At 34.5% G+C, this 20,364-nt stretch overlaps 1 protein-coding gene across 1 annotated transcript in view; it reads right to left on the bottom strand.

Moving 5' to 3' along the window:
- The window catches only part of LOC100253051 (dol-P-Man:Man(7)GlcNAc(2)-PP-Dol alpha-1,6-mannosyltransferase), a 56,680-nt gene extending 37,311 nt beyond the window's left edge, over positions 1 to 19,369 (bottom strand). Inside the window, exons 1-6 of the mRNA XM_002271383.5 lie at positions 19,251 to 19,369; positions 19,076 to 19,161; positions 18,242 to 18,283; positions 18,087 to 18,132; positions 7,524 to 7,610; positions 4,657 to 4,712 (exon numbers count right to left, since the gene is read on the bottom strand). Coding sequence (XP_002271419.2) covers positions 4,657 to 4,712; positions 7,524 to 7,610; positions 18,087 to 18,132; positions 18,242 to 18,283; positions 19,076 to 19,161; positions 19,251 to 19,287 — 354 coding nt within the window. The 5' untranslated portion in view covers positions 19,288 to 19,369. The remainder of the gene's footprint in view (positions 1 to 4,656; positions 4,713 to 7,523; positions 7,611 to 18,086; positions 18,133 to 18,241; positions 18,284 to 19,075; positions 19,162 to 19,250) is intronic.
- Positions 19,370 to 20,364: the final 995 nt, after the last annotated feature.

The following is a 20,364-nucleotide window of genomic DNA, read 5'->3' as shown; positions in this document are numbered from 1 at the left end:
ACCTGTATTGGTAGCCACCCTAGCTTTTTTATAGCTTACTGTCCACTCTAGTTTCTTTAGTTCCTTGCTAGATTTTGAAGCCGAAGACTTCGTCTTTCTATACACCCCGTCCTGGCTCTTAAATTCAATTCTCCCCTTCATTCTCCTCAAAAGATACAAAATTTCCTCTTCAAACCCTTCCGTCGGCATACCCAGACAATGACTGAACTTCGCAAGATAACTAGAACTCCATCCTTCATCCTGCCCCCCCTCTTCCTGTTGAAGGGCCATCCTATCCGCTATTGGGCTCTCAAATCCCGATCTAAACAGAACAATAGCTAGCTCAGTCGCACTAGAACTGCCAAACGAAGCCCACAGAGACTCTTTCCGACCTTCGCGTGTCGAGAAAACTTCAAACAGCTCTTCTCGCAATGGAACCCTACTCCTCGCCCCTTCTGCTGACCCATCTGAACCACTAGAAGCCCCCTACGTCCCCATCACATCATAAACGGGCCCCAAGAAAGGAGTAGAAGAAGAAAAAACCCCAATCCCCAAAGATACAAGAGAGCGTTTGTGATGAAGGGAATACCTGGAAGCTTCATCCAAGAGCACCTCATCGGTGAGCATCAGACGACAAGGACACGATCCCCCGATGTTGGCACCTTCAATGGCTAGGAGCTCCTGCTCCAGCCCCGCAGCGCTCCCGACGAGTTCAAAGGAAGCCCTAGAAGAGAAAGGCCCCCCAAAAAGGCTCGGGTGGGCCTTATTTAACAAACGATCCTAACCCTTTCTCTGAGCCTTTGACACTACACCCTTCCTTATCAGAGGTTGGAACTTCCAGAAAGAATTTCCTCACAGCTAGAGTGGAGAGTGGAGACTCCAAGGGCCCTTCTTAGCCAACAAAAACCATCCCCCTACTAAACCTTTTCCTTCTGGAAATACAAGACAAAACTTCTTAGCTTCCACATCTCTGACCGAACAGAGTAAAAACCTACCAGCCTTATTAGTATAACAATCCAACCTAAAGTTTATACCTTGGACCACTTCAATGGATATTTCGAATGTCTTGGATTCTATTGCAAACCAACACTTACCACCTTTCGAAAGTCCTCTTGACTCTTCCATTCGAGAAACTTTTCAAAACCTCAAAAACAGTTTTGAATGACAACCATCAAAACTTTTCAAAGCTCTAGACTTCCCCAAATTTTAGATGTTGCTATTTGGGTAACTTGGTTGTTCATTCTCTTAAACTCCATTTTTAGCTTATCATGACACAGATCAGTTAGTGAAATGAGAAGCCTAGCAGCAGGATTCTTTTGTAGGGGATTTTTACCCCACTGAATTGTTTAGAGTTTCTCTGACTTATATATATTCATGTTATATCCTTGAACTATATTGTTGTTTTCTTGTTGCTTTCAGGAAATTCTTTCCTCTTTTTCTTTTGATCAACTTTTGGATATTCTGGAAGGATTTTTGTCCTTCATTTGTATTTAAAAATTCATATCAATGAATTAGTATGTTTCTGATGAAAAATATATAGGTCCAATATGCACAAGCAACAAATGATCAGTTGCAGGAGTATATGAGAATGAATGCTTAATGAATCTCTAGATAAAAATGATCTAGGTCATGATGAAATAAAAACACACGAGAATCAGTATGTTTCTGATTAAAAGACATGGTCTCACATGCACAAGCAACTATGAACAGTTGGAGAGGTGAGTATATGAGAATGTGTGCTTAATGAAACTCTGGATAAAAGTGATCAAGGTCATGACAAAATCAAACATATTTTCTCAAGTGCCAATATAAAATATGGTTAACATATTTCACCTCAACTTCAAAGTGTCTAGCCAACTTCAAAAGTCATTAATGTTAAAATTGTGATGATATGATCTTTCTCTTTTCTCCTTGGATAAAAAACAATGGGTCTGTTTGGTTGCTATTTTTTAAAACTGTTCTGGAAAACAGTTTTTAAGAACAGTTTATTGTGTTTTCAGAAAAATAAAAATAAAAATTGTGTTTAGGAATTGAATTCTGTAGAACAGTTTTTGTTCTCAAAAACAAAAAAAAACATGTTTAGTTAAGTCAATAAAAAAGTTTTTTAGAATAAGTAAAATAAAAAAACATATTTAAAAGTTATTTTTTTTAATTAATAAAGTGTTTTCTTTCATTAACTTGATATTATAAATATATAAATAATTTTCATATGCACAATTCATTTAAATTAAAAAAAATTATTCAATTTTAAAATTTTTATACCAGTTATAATTTTCTTAAACAAATAATGATTTTGTAACCATGTGTAAGTATATTAATTTCAATAATTTAAGGAAGAAGAAAGGGCCTGCGGGTGGGGGTGTGGTAGTTGGGTGGAGCTCACTTTTGTGGAAAACACAAAAAAAAAAAAAAAGAACACGAAAAACAATCTATGCTTTGAACAGTGAAAAAACAATGAAAACATCTTTTTATTGTTTTCAAAAAAGTGGTTTTTGAGAACACGGAAATCACAAAAAACAAAAACACACCCCTTTCCCCAAACAAGTTTTTTGTGTTTTTTGTTTTCAAGAACAGAAAACAGTTCTTGAAAACAGGAACCAAACATGCCCAATGTTTGTACATTTATATACTCTACAAGTGGGAGTGAGGAGATGTAGTGTTTTTTTGTAACTCCTATATGCCCTCATTCTATGACATATTTATAACAATGTCATTCACTATTGTGTAATCTCATTTTATTTTTTAATATTAGATGTTGGTAATAAGGAGTATGCTCAATGAATCTCAACAACCTTTCCTAAATTTTCAAAATTTTTATTAATTTTGACCCCTCTCATAATTTTCAAGATAACTAAATTTTAAAATGTAAATTATTAATTCTTTTCTAAATTTGAAAAATGAATAATTTCAATCAACTAAAATTAGCGCATTTTTTACAAAAATAAATAAATAAAACTCCAGTAACCTTTAATTATATTATGAAAAATTGGTATGTGAAATTTGAAATTCTGGATGCATCATATGCGGCACTACTATTATTTAGTTTAATACTTGCACTTGAATATTTTCTCTTGCTTTTAGGGCAGATGGATGGTCAGCTTAGCGACATGACACGGTCCCTCTGAAGAGTACGATGTTTGGTTTACTGCTCTCCCATCTCGTCAAGGAGAAAACCCACCACATGAAAGCTTTGGAAAAGCTATTCCCACTGCTTCAGAATCTGACTCTTCACAGGTGGTGCTACTAAAAATCCTCTTTCAAAGGTCCAAAACTAAGGGATCAAATCCACGACTTGCCTATGAAAAACATATAGTTATTAATTTGTTTGCATATGGGACACCAACAGTGAAGTGTTTTTTTTTTTTTTTTTGGTAATGTATGACAAATACCCTGAATCCATCTCCAGTAGACTATAGTGCTTAGCCCTAGTAATCAATCAATTAGTCATATAGAACAAGAAAGTGATAGAGAACCACCTTGCCAAAGTTGTCTAGAGGCGCCAAACTGATCCTTGGCATTCTCATTAACAGGCACTAAAAGAATTAAGAAATGAAAGGCATCACTGAATCCACCTCCTCCACTCACAATTTTCTTGGTAGGACTCACATATGGACCTAATGTAGTTTAAATGATAAACATATCCTTCTGATATTAGAACACTATTAGCCATTTTAAATCAAGGACAAAATTAATCATTTCCTTGACATTAGGTCTTGTGCTTTCAGTGGTAAGAAGGGCAACTTAGTTTTACAAATCCAATTATAAGATATTCTAAGCATATGCTAAAGCAAGTATAAATATTGGCTTTAGTTTAGTCGATGTTGCCCCTGGATTCAGAAGCTTATTGATGCATCCTAGGATCTTCTCAAGGCACTCATGAAGCATTTTAAAAATAATTGGAAAAATGAAGCCTTAACAACAACATTTTTTAATGTCACTGCACAAGCGAGCTAAGAGATTGCATCCATATAAGCTTCAGCATCATATTCAGATAAGCAGTCACTGCCCAGTGGTTCCATCAAGATTACCTTTGTTCTTGGAGTGCATAATTTATTTTGACAAGTTAGATAAAACAACTTTTATCAGCAAAGTCAATTTGTAATATGAGTAGTGTCAATCCAATTTAAACCACAGGCATCATGTGGAGCTTCAAAATGCAGCCCAAATACAATCAATTTTTGTTTTTTTTTTTTTTTTTGATAGGTTAATGTTTGTCCCCATTGGGACATGAACCTGGAACCTCCCACAAACCCTCCCATCCCTTTAGCACTCGATCCAGGCCTCAAGGGCTTCCAAATACAATCATGTTGCTGGACCTACCCTCGAATCAATGAAATGCAAAAACACTGAGCATGCAAATTGAACATTATTGTACAGTTGAATGCAATATGATAAAGCCTATCTATAACCTATACAACGTAAGTTTGTCAAATCATCAAGCCACTTTGATTTTACCACTAGATAGTTAAATGGTAGAATCCTGATACACATTCTAAACATTATTATAGCCTATTTAATAAATCTTCTGGGCGTCCAGATATACCAAGTTGCTCAAGTAAGAGGTTATTTAGGCTTTTTGGTTTTCACAGAAGCATTCATCATTCGTAAACAAATATAAAAAATAAAAATAAAAATAGATGCAAATAAAGAAGGTTGAAAACAAAATAAAGTACGCACCTGAATACGGAAAAAACGCAATGTCAACAATATGATGCAACCTAACACCAGACGAACTAGACAAAAAATGTAAACAAATCAAGTGTTTTCAGAGGTAATACATGGCCATATAAGATATTAAAAAATTTATAATAACACTTCTGTTATAAAAAAAAGAAAAAAGAAAAAAAGGAAAAAAAAATAAAAATACAAGTCATGGGATTTGTTGATTAAATGATCCGGTATAAATATATAATAGAGGTCTCAATATTGAACAAACCAATATTCAAGCAGAAGAAATGAAAATTGAGCTTTTCTTTCAATCCTCAAGGTGAGTGTTAGGATTTTGAATCCAACATATGTGGGGAAATTTATGAAAAGAATAGCCTATACTTTCTAGTTTTTAATATTCATTGAAATCTATGTAATAACATGCCTAACCAATCTAATGCTCTCGCAACCTCCTATCCCTGTTGAGAAGATTTCTTCAAGGTTCTATGCATATAAAAAAGCATCATATCAAGTATCTTAGGAATGGTAAGTAAAATATAGACATTAGAAAAGGTTTATGGGAAATCAAAAATTAATTTTGAAAAGTTTCAAAAGTAATTTGGAGGCTTTTTTTGATTGGTAAAGTGATTTGGAGGCTTGAGGATCATGTTTCAGCAAAAAGGGACTTTGATGTTCAACTAAACTCCTCTGGATAGATGGCAGGCAACCCATGATTAATTATTCTAGGTACTTTCTCTAAGATCTATGTTAGATGGACTTGGGTGAGAATACTAAATGAAAGTATGTGTCTAGGTGTTTGATCCTTTTAATTTTCAAAAATTTCAAGGCATGGGGAGTCAGCTGAAAAGGATCTTAATAGCAAGTAAGACAACTTGTATACAATTGAAAAATCAAATATCAATATGATTAGGAATTAGGGTAGCTTGTTAAATTATACCTACTTTATCTTCTATTGTGTCTTATAATGTCTTTTTTTATCAGGAACAAACATTCATTTATATGGAATTAAAATTACAAATGAAGGATGAGAAATCCATCCCAAAATTTACAAACTTTGATAAAAAAAAATAAAAAAAATAAAAAAGAACAGGAGAAACCTTCTCCAAAATACTGGGAACTGTATATTGTTAGAATACCACAAGAGACTACACAAAAAAGGCTTCTCGAGTTGGTTTACCAAAATGGAGCCAAAGGGATCTTTCTCCCTTTTCTATCCTAACCCTTTGATCTACATACTACTTTCCAATCAAGTTGAATCACATTGAGGGGAGTGCCCTTCAAAGCTTTTGTATCCTAAATCAATTCTTGCATTTTTTTTTTCACCACACTATACAAATCAATGAGAGGTAAGCAATTTGCCATAAAACATGTTGCTTGTGCTAAAGCCTAAGTCATCAGACAGTGTAAAAAAAATGATTAACCAATTCTCCACTTCCCATGCACATGGTGCAACAATCAAGACTAAGAGCTTTGAAAGGTCTTCTTGCTTGAAGCAAGCTATTGGCATTGACCTCCTTGTTGACCACTAGCCAATATCAATTGCATTAGCACCACCTAAAGAGGCTCATAAAAGTACAAACAATAAAAGGCTAAAAAATCAAGGCGAGTGGAACATAAAAAAACAAAACAAAACAAAACAAAAACAATCATGTCTTACTTAGAGCCTAAACACTCCACAAAGTCCAACCTAGACAAGGAACGATCTCCTATAGACACCTTGATGCATTCCAACAAAAAGCACATGAATGTCTGTTTAATAACTTGATCACCTCCCTTAATATTTTTCAAATGCTCTCCTATTTTTCTCCCTCCATAGTGTCAAGAATAAGCATAAATGAGCAACTTTCCAAGCCTTTTTCCTCTTCTTTCTAGCAAAAGACCCATGTGAGCTCAAAAGGGCACCCCTCATTGAAGAATGCATCACCCACTAAACACTAAAAAAGGCATATACCAGTTGCCACAAGATAGCTGCTTTCAATCAGTAAAAGGGGATGTGATCAACCATTTCTTCTTCTTTGCACATGTAGCAACTATTTAGGATCCTTTAAACCTTCTTTTTGAGTTCATCCAAAGTAAAAATCCTGCCCCATGGTGAACTAATCCTTGATGGTACCTAAGAATTCCAAACAGCACCAAAAGGCATTGCCTCCACCCTTCCATTTGATAAAGAGGAGTATAGAGGATTAATTGGAAAACTACCACTCTTCATGTTTAGCTAAATCAAATTATCTTCCATATCCCTTCTAATGGTTTGATCATGCAACCTCCTAAAGAAGGCTTCTACCTCCTCTAATTCCCAATCATGAAAACCTCTAATAAACATGGGGTTCCAACTGCCCCCCCTCCCACACCTCAACCACCTATGTTTCTTTAACGGGGGCTATTGATAGGAGCTCAACATACATGTACTGTGATTAACCAACTGCTTCATTTACCCAAGAAAAAAAAGGAGAGAACAAAACTGAAGATTAAAACACAGCAATGTCTTGAGGAGATAACAAGTTTTTTAGCGGTCAAGATATACTTCTAAGCTCTTTATTTGCATGGGTGACAAATATCCTCATGTTTACCATAAAAATCATAGAAAATGAGCTTTTCTGCTAGCAGAAGCTTTTTGGATTATTTCCTACATTAGCAAAGAAATAAGACATTAAATGCTAATGTTGCAATAAGACAAGAATCGACATTTTTTTCTTTTAGCAATAACTTAGGTCATTCGTACGGTAGCTTTTTCTCATTCACATCAAAGTAATATTAAACATAAAAATGTTTTTGGTTAAAAAAAAGATGTCTAGTGCATTTCTATCTTCCAGATATCACTTTGTGCAGCACTGCAAGAAAAAAAAAACATATACTTACTTAACAGAAGAACTAACCTGCAAAAAGACTATAAATCTTTGGCAAGTGTAGCAAATTCATTGCTAATATGACTGGAGATGCCAAAATTGATACGATCAAGGCACCTAGAAGAAAGAGATTGTCAAGTGATGAGAGAATTTCAAAGTCATTGGAAAATGCCATTATAAATGGTAAATCAGTTTAACTCATATTCAGTTAAATAACTCAAAACACAGTTTATTATAGCCCAACTCTTAACTCCTTTTTTTTTTTATCTGAAGCCCAATTCTTAATTGTGAGAGAAATAAAACCATAAACAGAAACAACTGCACACACTTGACAGATGAGAGAAGCTGCAAGAAAATCAGAACAATTAACTAAAATAAGCAATATGGTCCAGAGTCATAGTAAGAAATGAAATAAAACATGCCATGTGGACTAATAAAAAGGATCCTGAAAAGATGAATGCCCTTTATATTTGTGGCTTCCTCTCTTTCTCGTAAGGTATCAACCTAATATTCTTCTATTTTAAAAAACTATATCATTCTCATGCTATTAAATTAGCTTATCCAAGATCTTCCCTTTTCGTCTCTTTCTCGTACTAAACTTCTTTTTTATTTTAAAAAACTATATCATTCTCATGTTATTAAATTTAACTTATCCAGGATTCTCTTGTTAGAGCCTTGAACAATTCATCTCAACCCCTTATCCTAGTTCCTACATTTATCATTTATGCCAAACTCACATCTGAAAATAATACAATAAACATAATATCAGCAGAAGTAAGCACCTCAGCAAGAAAAGAAAGCCTTGGAAATTCAATAGAGAAAAATACTTAAAACAGACCTAACACACACACACACTCACAACAAATTAATAAATAAATAAGAGGACAGTACATCCTGTGTCACATGGTTTTTCAATGAAGACCACAAAAATAAAATATAAAATAGAACACCCTTATTGTCCTTTTTTTTTCTTTTTTCTTTTTTGCAAGTAGCCTAGAAGCATTTCTTGGCTGCCAAAATGCTTTGGAGCATGTTTGGTTTGTCACTAAATCACTTTTAGGGCATACAAACACACATATATGTGTTTGTGTGCATATGAGTATGTATATTAATGTACATATGTTTGTAGATACGTACATACATATATATATATATATATATATATATATACACACACACACACTACACTTAGATATATACATATATTATATTTAAGTATATATGCCTATGTATATTCATATAAATGTATACATATGCACACTACACATAGATATATGCATAAATACACAGATATAAGTACATGCACGTATGATGAGATATTGCAGTTTAGTCTCTTCATGGCAAAGTGAGGATGAGGAGCCTTTGAAAAAAGGAGCAAAGAGGTTTCTGAACTTAAAAATCTCTTATCATGTGAGAAGAATCCAATCCCTCTACAGATCCACTTAAAGAAGCAGCATGCTAGAGGTTAAATCTGCACCAAATCGCCCTTAAACGTTTTTCAAAGTCTCCATTTTCCAACCACATAAAAGAATAAAAAATAGAAGATATTGTTTCCTATTTCAATCAAGTATGAGATTCAAATTTATGGAAAAATGTAATCTGTACGTAGGCTAAATTAGGGAGGTTATAGCTGCATAATTCTTAAATAATGGAGATAATTGGACAATCCTTTGATCAAGGGATCTGATGTAATTAGGAGAAGAAAGTCCCTATTCTTGGTGTTCGGAATAATTGTAGATACATGTGGTTTTATATAGACTGAAATCAATAAAAAAAATTCATTCTCATTCTCTTTATTCCCTCCTTTAGATTCTTCATGGTATTAGAGCTTTAGGCTCGTGAACTTGAGAATCAAGAAGAAAAGTGTTTTCGGCCTTCATTGCTGAGTTTGAAGCTCATTGTTGACCTTCATTGTCAACCTTTAAGGGTTCCTTTCTCCACCTTGAACAGCCATCTTCACACCATTGCTGCAAACATAGATCGCCCTGCCACCCTCATTCCACCTCGCACTATCGTCCTCACATTGTTGCTATAAACAAAACGCGAATATATTCCCAGCGACCACCTTCATCCTCGCATTGTCGATACAACAATAGATCACAAGCTCAGGAACTCTGATGCCACCACCTCAGGCCATCATCTCCTCATATTGCCGTCAGCTAGGGTTTTAATACGATTCTGCACTCTGCATTTTATTTAAGTCACCTAGGTTCGTCATGCACTCAACAACATGTGTTTGACTCAAAAGGATATAAGTGCTACTATCCACCATCCAAAAAAAAAATTGTCTTAGCAAATGTTACTTTCAAAGAAAGTGAGTCTTATTTTACTGTCTTGTCTTTAAGGGGAGAATTCCATCAAGGAAGATAACGATCAATATTCCTTTCTCATTAATCCCATTCCCATTGACCTTCCCCAAGTGTCTAAGTTAGTATTCGTACTCTCTTCCTCTAAACCTGAGTCATCCCTAACCCCTAAACCTATTGTTGAACAAAATGTTGAGCCCATGGTTGCTCCTGAGGATCGAATGATTGGCAAAGTGTTCTTAAGGAAGAAAGCTACAGTCCCTAGACCTATAAAAGTCCAAGAATCTAAACTGGCTACTGGAAATGAGGTAACGGTTTTTTATCCTCCCCTTACAAACAGAGTCAAACTTCAGTCTAGAAAAAACATAAATCAGAACCTCCCTATTGTCATTAGAAAGGGAACTAGGGAATGCACTAAACATCCTTTGTATCCACTTTCTTATGTTGTGACATTTGAGAAGTTCTCACCATTCCATAAGAGTTTTCTTACAAGTTTGAATAATATTCACATTCCTACCACTATATCTGATGCTTTATCTAATGAAAATTGGAAACAAGTCATGAATGTAGAAATGGAGGCCTTGGAGAAGAATAAAACTTGGAAGTTATTGCTTGTAGGAAAAGGCCAGTGAGATGTAAATGGGTTTATACTGTTAAGTATAGAGTAGATGGGTCGAACAGATGGGTCATTAGAGAGTTACAAGGCAATATTGATGGCTAAAGGATATACTTAGACATATGGTGTAAATTATCTAGAAAAATTTGCCACAATAGTCAAGATGAACACGATCAAAATTTTGTTAACATTGGCAACTAATTATAACTAGGATTTGCAATAGTTCGAAATCAAAAATGTGTTTCTGCATGGAGACCTAAAAGAAGGGATTTGATGCGAACATCAATCGACACGCTTTGAGACCCAACAAACAGTATTGGAATAATTGCCCAAGAAAGCTAAAATATAGATTTTTGATAGAACCCTGACCCAACGTTTATAAGTGAAACACCAACCAAAAGTATAAGTAATAGACCTTAACCCAATGATTACAATGGAATCACGAACTGAAGGTATTAAGTTGAACGCCACAAGGAAGAATCCCTGATAAGCTCACAGTTCTTGAAGAACCAAAAGAAGAGCAAAGCCCCACCTTTTCTAATTGTTTTATTCAAATAAAAGTTATCCCCCATTACAATGAGTGCATGCTATTTATATGTCATGAAAAAAACTTACTAAATATTAAAACCCTAAATAAAAGTTGATTTGGTCTGAAATTAGCAGATCCAAAATAGGAAAATAGCTAAAAAACGTATGAAATATTAAAACCCTAAATAAAGGTTGATTTGGTCTGAAATTAGCATATCCAAAATAGGAAAATAGCTAAAAAAATGTTTTAAATAATAAAAGCCTAAAATTAAGGTAGATTTGGCCTGAATTTAGAAGCTCTAGAATAGGAAATAACTGATATGAAGCTGGAAAGTCAATCAGTCATTAATCTACGCCATAAATCACGCCCAATCAAGCCAGATTAGCCCTCAATAGCTTGGATTAAATTTATTACACCTTCATCTTCCTTTAGGCCAAGCTTGGAATGTCCTGCGTTAGAATCAACCAAAATCTCTTGAATTAGTCCATTAAGTGCTTCTTTGATCTTCTTAGATCTTGCTTTAGTAATAGGCCCAACTAGAACATGCAATGGATCCTTGAATGCTTGTTGATTCTCATCAGGATTTATATGGAAATCCCTCCTAGATTTGAAAGTAACTTAGTCACTAAAAAAGTGTGTAAATTGAAGAAAGCTCTATACAAGCTAAACCAATCTCCAAGGGCATGGTTTGGAAGGTTTGTCAAAGTGATGAAGAACATGGGATACAGACAAAGTCAGGGAGATTATATGTTGTTCATCAAGCATTTAAATTCAAGGGGAGTTACAGTTTTTCTAGTATATATGTAGATGACATCATCATGATGAGGAACAATAGAAAGGAGAGACAAACTTTAAAACAATGTTGATCAATGAATTTGAGATTAAAGAGTTAGGATGGTTGAAGTGCTTCCTAGGAATTGAGGTTGCACATTCTAAGTAGGGAATTTTTATTTCTTAGAAGAAATATGTAATAGACCTTCTCAAAGAAACAAGGAAGTTGACATGTAGACTAGAAAGAACACCAATAGGATCCCAATCACAAGCCTAGAGAGGCTGAGAAGATGTTGTCGTAGATAGAGAGGAGTACCAACGTCTGGTAGGAAGACTTATTTATCTCTGTCATACAAGACCGAACATAGTATATGTTGTCAGTGTGATTAGCCAGTTCATGCACAATCTAAAAGAGGTTCATTCATTTGCAAGTTGCTAACTGAGTGTTACGATATCTTAAAGGGTCTCCAAGGAAAGGCATCCTATTTAAATGAAGCACATGGCTAGTACTTTGAAGTGTACATAGACACAGATTATGTTAGATCTGTGGTTGACAGAAGATCAACAATCGGGTGTTGCACCTTTCTTGGTGAGAATTTGGTGACGTGGAGAAGTAAAAATCAAAGTTTGGTGGAGTGTGGTGGCTAGATCCAATGCAGAAGCAAAATTTTGCGCAATGGCTTAGGAAGTTTGTGAGTTACTATGGTTGAAGATCATTTTGGAAGATTTGAAGATTAGATGGGATGGCCTAATGAAACTTTATTGTGACAACAAATCTGTAATCAGTATTACATATAATCTAATACAACATGATCAAATGAATCACATAATAGATAAGCATTTTATTATGGAGACACTAGATAATGGATTGATTTGTACTTCTTATGTGTCTACTAACCACCAACTCATAGATGTACTCACCAAAGGTGTAAGCAATACAATGTTTCAAGCAAATGTATCCAAAAAGGGAATGGAAAACATCTATTCACCGGCTTGAGGGTGAGTGTGGAAAAATATAATCTATACATAGGCTAGATTAGGGAGGTTATAGCTACATAATTTTGAAATTAGGGATCTCCAATGGAGAACAAAAGTCACTCACTAACTTCAAGGCTTAATTAAGAGTTCTTGCTTCAGGAAATTCATTACATTAACAGTTCCTTCTGCACACGCGGAGCTCTTCTATAAATAACAAATAGGGAGATCAAACTAGAAAATCCAGTCTAAAATCAGATTGGCATACACCTCTAGTACTTCACTTCCAAACATTTTTTTTTTTTTTTGATAGGAAACGACAACGGAATATATTGATAAAAAGAAGGTACAATTACAAGGATGATAAATCCTCCCACCAAAGAAAAACAATACTACAAGTAATCAAATATAAGAAATGCAACAAGAGAATAAGCAAACGGTCTATTTACACACCGCTAACCAATCAAGTTGTAACATGTTAAGAGGTATCCCTTTAAAAACCTTAGAACAAAAAGCCCATAGAGAAGCCAAAAAACAAATAGAGTCCCAAAGAAACCCTGAATTCCTTGCTTTATCCTCAAAAATCCTTGCATTTCTTTCCCGCCACACCACCCACATTAACGCGATGCACGCGTCTTGCCATAAAACAACCCCTCTCTTAGAAGATCCGAAACCATTAAAATTAGTAAAAAACATGCCAGAGATGCTCCTTGGGGAAACCCAATCCATCTTTGCTAACTGAAATAATCTGTGCCACAACCCCTTGGTCAAAGAGCAATGGAGGAAAAGGTGATCTACTGTTTCTCCATGCTTCATGCACAACTTACATATGTCGGGACTAAGTGCTTTGTGGGGTCTTCTCAATTGTAGCAAGTCATTAGTATTAACCTTCTTGTGCGCCACCAACCAGACAAAGGACTTGACTTTGAAAGGGACTTGAGAATTCCAGACAAACTTAGTAGGGAACACTGGAGGCGACTCAGAATATTGGGATAAGGCCAGAAAGAAAGATTTGACTGTGAAAAGACCTGAAGGAGATATGGACCAGGATCTCTTATCTGGAACCGAAGGAGATAAGTGTAGACGATCAAGAGACCGCATAAGGCTTTCTAAATCTTCTATCTCAGAATCAGTAAGATTTCGGCGAAAATTGAAATTCCAAGAGAAAGGACGGGAATATCCTAGAATTGATGAAATAGGAGCATTTTTATCCATGACTACGCTAAGTAATCTTGGATATTGGATTCCCAAAGGTTGATTCCCCCACCACAAGTCATCCCAGAAACGAATTCTATCCCCGTCCCCTACCACAAACCGAGTAAATTTGGAAAACTCTTGGAAGACAAGTGCAATGGCCTTCCAAGGACAACGATGAGACCATCTAACATTATTGTTGACATCCCAGCCATTGGAGTGTGATCCATAAATGCTTAAGATAACCTGATGCCATAGAGCTGAACCCTCCCTAGGATATCTCCACAACCACTTCCCTAAAAGAGCGACATTCCTCATAGTAATCTTTCCAAAACCCAAACCCCCTCTCGACTTCGGCTTGCACACAACGTCCCAATTAACCAAATGGTCTCTTTTGCCTTCCCCTACGCCTGACCATAAAAATTCTCTTTGCATTCTCTCAATTTTTGCTGCCACTGAGGCGGGAATCTTAAACAGGGAGAGAAAGTAACATGGCATATGGGTTAGACAAGATTGAATGAGGGTTATCCTACCTCCAAAAGATAAATACGCCTTCTGCCACCCATCTAATCTCCTTGATATCCTCTCAATCACAGGATCCCAAAAGCCACTTGCCTTAGGATTCCCTCCTAGAGGAAGACCTAGATATAGTATAGGCCACCCAGAAGCCTTGCAGTCAAGCATCTCGGCCAGCCTAGAAAGGTGATTCTGTTCAAGATTAATGCCATAGATGTTGCTTTTGTCAAGATTAACTTTTAAACCGGAAATATGTCCAAACACTAGCAGAACACTCTTAAGCGTCATCATATCCTCTTCTCGAGTACTGGAAAAGAAAATGGTATCATCTGCAAATTGTAAATGGGATACCCTTGTTCTGTTCCTGCCCACCCTGAAGCCCTCCAAGACGTTTCTCTCCTCAGCTTTCAATAACATCCTACTCAATACATCTGCCACTATATTGAACAAAAAAGGTGATAAAGGGTCGCCTTGTCTTAAACCTCTAGAAGCCTTAACCCACCCTTTCGCATTACCGTTCACTAGGACTGCATAAGAAACCGAGGACAAGCAACCTCTCATCCATTTCCTCCATCTAAGACTAAACCCTTTCATCTCCAACACATGATCCAAAAAATCCCAACTCACATGATCATAGGCCTTTTCAAAGTCAATTTTGAATACAACTCCTTCCTCCCCTGTTCTTCTTTTCTCATCCACTATCTCGTTGGCTATGAGAACTGCATCCAAAATTTGTCTCCCTTGCACGAAGGCTCCTTGAGAGGAATGAATGGTCTCGTGAAGTACCCCTCTTAGACGCCCTGCTAACACTTTGGCTATTATCTTGTAAAGACTAGTGATCAAGCTAATGGGTCTAAAGTCTGAGATCCTCCTTGACATGCTTTTTTTGGGTAACAAGACTATAAAGGAAGCGTCACTTCCAAACATGACAGCCCCAGAAAAAAAAAACACATTTTCTTACAAAAGAAATTATAGGCATAGAGACAAACTCCTTCATAAAAATTGGTACTTCTGATCTCCCCATGTGTATCTCACTTCAAATATCACAATTAATGGACAAACTATCTCCAATGGAAATTTAATTGCTTATGGTTAATAGAAATATGGCAGTTGAATAAATTCAAATTGAAATTAAAAGATCAATTGATAAGAAAAGTACAAATCTTGCAGTCAATCACCAGAGGCCAACAATGACGTTATGTCCACATTAAAAATAATAATAATAATAAATTAAAAAATAAAATAAAAAATCAACAAGACATAAGAGGTGGAGGAAGGCCCATATTGTATACACTTACGTATGATGTAAACAAATAGTGCCAACAGTTGAGCAAAAGAAAGAGAGAGAAAAAAGAACAATCTCCCCTTCCTTAGATGGAACCTAAACAATCTACAAAGCCTACTATAGTCATAGAGGGGTCATCTATATACACACTTACGTTGCATGGGCTCGGGTATGAGTGTCGGATGTGGATAAATATTTAGGTATCTAAGCCTTCATAACTCAAATTTTAGGATACAGGGACCTTGGCTAAAAAGGATCCAAAAAAAGGCCTAGGTATAGGGATATGACATAATAAAAGAAAAAACAATTAAAATAAATTGGAAGTGAAGATACCCTTTTTAGAAGCCCTCGTCTTTTTCCGTCTAGTCCCTTTTTTTTCCTCTTATCCCTAAATATTCTTACAAAAATTCACTTTTTAACGAACTCTTATTTTTTCTCTAATGTAATTATTGCTAAGAAAGCCGAAAGAATAAAAGGATATCACTAAAAAAAAAAATCAAATAGCCAAACACAAAGTAGAATAAGAGTGTCCAACAAGGATCCATACCCATACCCATGTCATGTCATGTCATGGCATGTTGACGTGTACATTGGGTGAAACTAAAGGATCCAAGCATCATGGATAAACACTAGCTCTCCTATTATTGAGTTGCATATAAGGTGTTCCATATTTACATGAAAATATCTTGGATAAAATATCTATAATGATCATGGGGGACATTCTAGGCATAACTTCTAGAACAAGATTGATCAAGTCACCATGTCGGTAACAGAAGTCTTCTCAAATTAACATTCTTGTCAAAAACCATCGACTCAAATATAATTCAAATAATGCACAATACATGCTTCAGACTCCCAAATGGATGGAATGATTAAGGCACAAGTTCCCAGTAACCACCATGCATGCAAAGCGACAACTTTAATGTGCCATAATGGCACAACCTTTGAAATTATCAAAACAAGTGCACCAAAATTACCGCCTTTTGAAAGTTTTGATATTATACAAATCATTCTCTAATCTCTTCATTTTCACACTTTTGCATTTTCAATTTCAGTCCCCTACTTTCCCTCTCTAATTTTCTCCTTCCCCTTTGTTGTGCCAACAGAAACTCTCATACTGCTTATTGTGCTAACAAAAGTTTTAAAACCTTGAGTTAATGCAATAACATAAAGATAAAAAAATAAATCCACAACAAAAGTACACAAAATTTTAACTTAGTTTGACTAACTATACCTGCATTCATGGATGATAGAGAATTCATCACTACACCGCATAGGAATCATAGAGGAAAGAGAAAAAAGAACCTTCATATTTTCCATATTCCTTTTGGCAAAGGTATTGGAAATAATATTTCATATATGGTTAATTCCTTGTAATAAGAGATTTCCTTATAGATTTAGGGAAGATAGTAGGAAGATTTCAATAAATATATAGATCATCAAGAAAAAAGGTTATGAGATATAAAACTAATATCAAATAGGCAGAGATGTGAGGAAGAGTAGAAGATGTATAGCGTAGCAGGGTTCATGATTTAGGGTGTGCAAATATTAGGAGCAAGGAAATCTATGATATTTCATGACTCAAGAGTTGTATCTATTTTTCTTTTTCCCCCATAATTTCTTCATGGTTAGTAGAATGGTTCTCTCTCTCTCATCCATGGATGAACATATGACTTTCTTGTTCCAATTTTTTCTTATAAAAAAATAAAATAAAATCTACTTCTACAAGTGATACTAGTGAAACATGGCCACACTAGTTTCATACCTTCTAATGCAAATAATCCCATAAACTTTTTTTCTTTTATTTCCAATTGTGGCCACCCCTCAAAATCTCAATACTATTGAAGAGACACTTAGATATATCTCTTCACAATAGACAACCATATTAGGATTTGCCTTCTTCCTCCTAATGAAAACCTAAATTTCAATTCCACTAAGAAGATAGTACTCCATTACTTCCACTTTCAAACTAGTTTTAGGGTTCCTTTCCACCTATTGATTAGGCGTTTCTTAGACTTCTTTCACTTGCATATTTCCCAACTCCATCCCAATGCCTTTGGAGTTTTGATGGGATGTCTTGTCTGAAACCATCAAGATAGACTCAATTTAGGGCTGTCTAAGATCCTCTCCCTTAATTTTTTTGAAAAAAGATAGAGAAAGAGAAAAATGGGTTTGTTAAGGTCATAGGTGATCGAGAATTTGACGCCTTAGAAGACTTACTCTCTAGTCTTAGGAAATTTCATTGTTACATATGTAGATTACCAGATGATTATTCATGTATGGAGACTTAGGACCAAATTGTAAACATACTTTCCCTGTCAATTGACAAATTCAACAAATGATTTAGACCTACATTTCAAACCTATCTTGAAAAACATATGTCAGAGGAAGTGAAGCTTACCAATAAATGTGCGAGGAACAACTCCAGGAAACTCCAAATGATCATACTGATATAGTAAATAAATTCCACCATCAAACAGTTATGTCTAAGCTCAAATATTTTCCAAGCAAATATGGTAAAAGAAACTAATTGAAAACAAAAATGAGTTGACTTACATTCTCTAAGTGATGCTGATGATAAAGAATATCGTGCATTGCCTTCATAAGCATAAAATTAACCAAGAAAAAACACAGAGACACAAAGACAATTAGCAATAGAATGGGTAGTAGAAGCTGAGACAAGCTAAAAAAGAAAGATAATGAATTCCAAAAGCTATAAATTTAAAGCACTATAGTCACCCTAAACTTGGTCCTTTGTGTGGTTTATTCAATAGTCTGCCATTTGGTTAAGGATAAAAATGGAGGAAAAGAAAAGAAAATGAAATGCTCGCTCTTTTGGTTCCAGCTTTGGTTTCCCAGATATGAGAAACTCAACTAAACTAACAAATAGCTGAACTAGGCTCACCTGAGTGGTGGTTAGCTGGGATCGCAAACAATGTAGGATTCAAAATTTTAAACTCAAAAGAACACAACCTCTGTTCGATTTTAGAAAAACCAAGGAAAAGAAAATAAAATAAAATTTTGATTATATGTCTCTTACTTTCCAAAAACAAATGAAGAACACACATCAGGTGGAACCAACTAGTAATATAATGTAAGTTCCAACATAGAAAGCCTTTTTCTTTCTTAACAGTCAATTATTTATAAATTACATTCCTTTTCCAGGCACCCAAACAAAGAAAAATAAGGAAAATAAAATAAAATCGAAAGTTTGAATCTTAACAAGGCCAAACGCTTGTATCATTCTTATAAGTGGAGGATTACATTTTCCAGGGTCCCAAACAATGCAAAATGCAAGGACCAAACTTGCCCATTTTATATTTCCCCCTCACGTTCCCAGCAACTGAACATAAAAATAAAAAAAAATAAAAAATAAAAATTCAAAAGTACCTGAACATTGAAGCTCTCTTCAACCTTGGTGTAGGGCGCCATGAATACATAAAACGCAGCAATTGATCCCAAAACCAAATCAAAACCTGCCAAACAAAATTCAAAATTCAAAATTCAGTGTATATATATACACACACAATTGTACAGAGAAAAAAAAAAAAAGAGAATCATTCACCATAATTCTGGAGAAATTTGGAAGACTGGGGAGCCATTTTTAGAGAGAGAAGGTAGATAGAGAAATAAGGTTTAAGAGACTTTTTTATGGGTTCAGTCTTGGGCCGGCAACGGGCTTGGGAAACGAGACCAGTAAGCAAATCTCCAAAAAATTCCGGCTTCTCGTGTTTTTAAAAATGTTTTTGAGTTAAAGAATAAAAAAAATATTTTTTTAAAAATATAGTTAAATGGGTATTTTTCTTTTATTTTTAAAAATTGATAAAAATAATTTCTACTTACTATTTAAAAATTATTCTTTATTTCATTTTATTTTTTAAAATTATTTTCAAAGAAAATCAATCGAACAATATTAAGAAATTTTAAAAATACTTTTTACTCTAAAAAAATAGAAAACTATTTTAAAATCACACGGCCACTATTCAATAAAATTATATATAAATTATTACAAAATTTAAAGATGTTTTATTTTTTATTATTAATATTAAAAATTATATCTTAGAAACAATACATATAAATATATTATTTATTAAAATAGTCCATGTGGTCACATGATATATCAAAAATGAAATAAAATCATATTATTTAACTTTATCCATATCTTAAAAATGAATACATTCTTTCCTTTATATTATTTTAATATTAAGGTTTTAAAATTTTTATTTTGTTAACCTAAATCATACCTTTGAAAGATTACAAAACTTATGAAAAATAAGCCCCGATTTGGGGTTGGGTTGAATCTCCATAAAATTAAAATATAACACAAAGTGGTATTTGTTTTTTATCTACTTAATTCTAAATATAATTTAAGACTAAATGATACTTAATAGTGTTAAGTATTAAATTGTTTATTTTTTTAAATAATTTATTTTTAATTAAGTATTAAGAAGTAAAAAAAAAAAAACTTAAAAGTTTAGTGTACTTATGATAGTTCACTTTTTAGCAATTAGAAAAAGTCAAATATTTTAGTTTTTTTATTTAATAAAAAATATTTAAAAATAAAAAATAAGTAATAACTTAAAAAAATAAAAATAAAAATAACTTAATCAAGCTTGTAGGCATGTGGGCCACGGTTAGACCCAAGTTCACACCATCTAGTTGGGCCCATATGTGCGAGG

Source organism: Vitis vinifera, chromosome 15 (assembly GCF_030704535.1).
Source record: "Vitis vinifera cultivar Pinot Noir 40024 chromosome 15, ASM3070453v1".
Lineage (NCBI taxonomy): Eukaryota > Viridiplantae > Streptophyta > Magnoliopsida > Vitales > Vitaceae > Vitis > Vitis vinifera.
The sequence above is the reverse complement of the archived record's forward strand: the minus strand, read 5'-3'. Positions and strand labels throughout refer to the sequence as shown.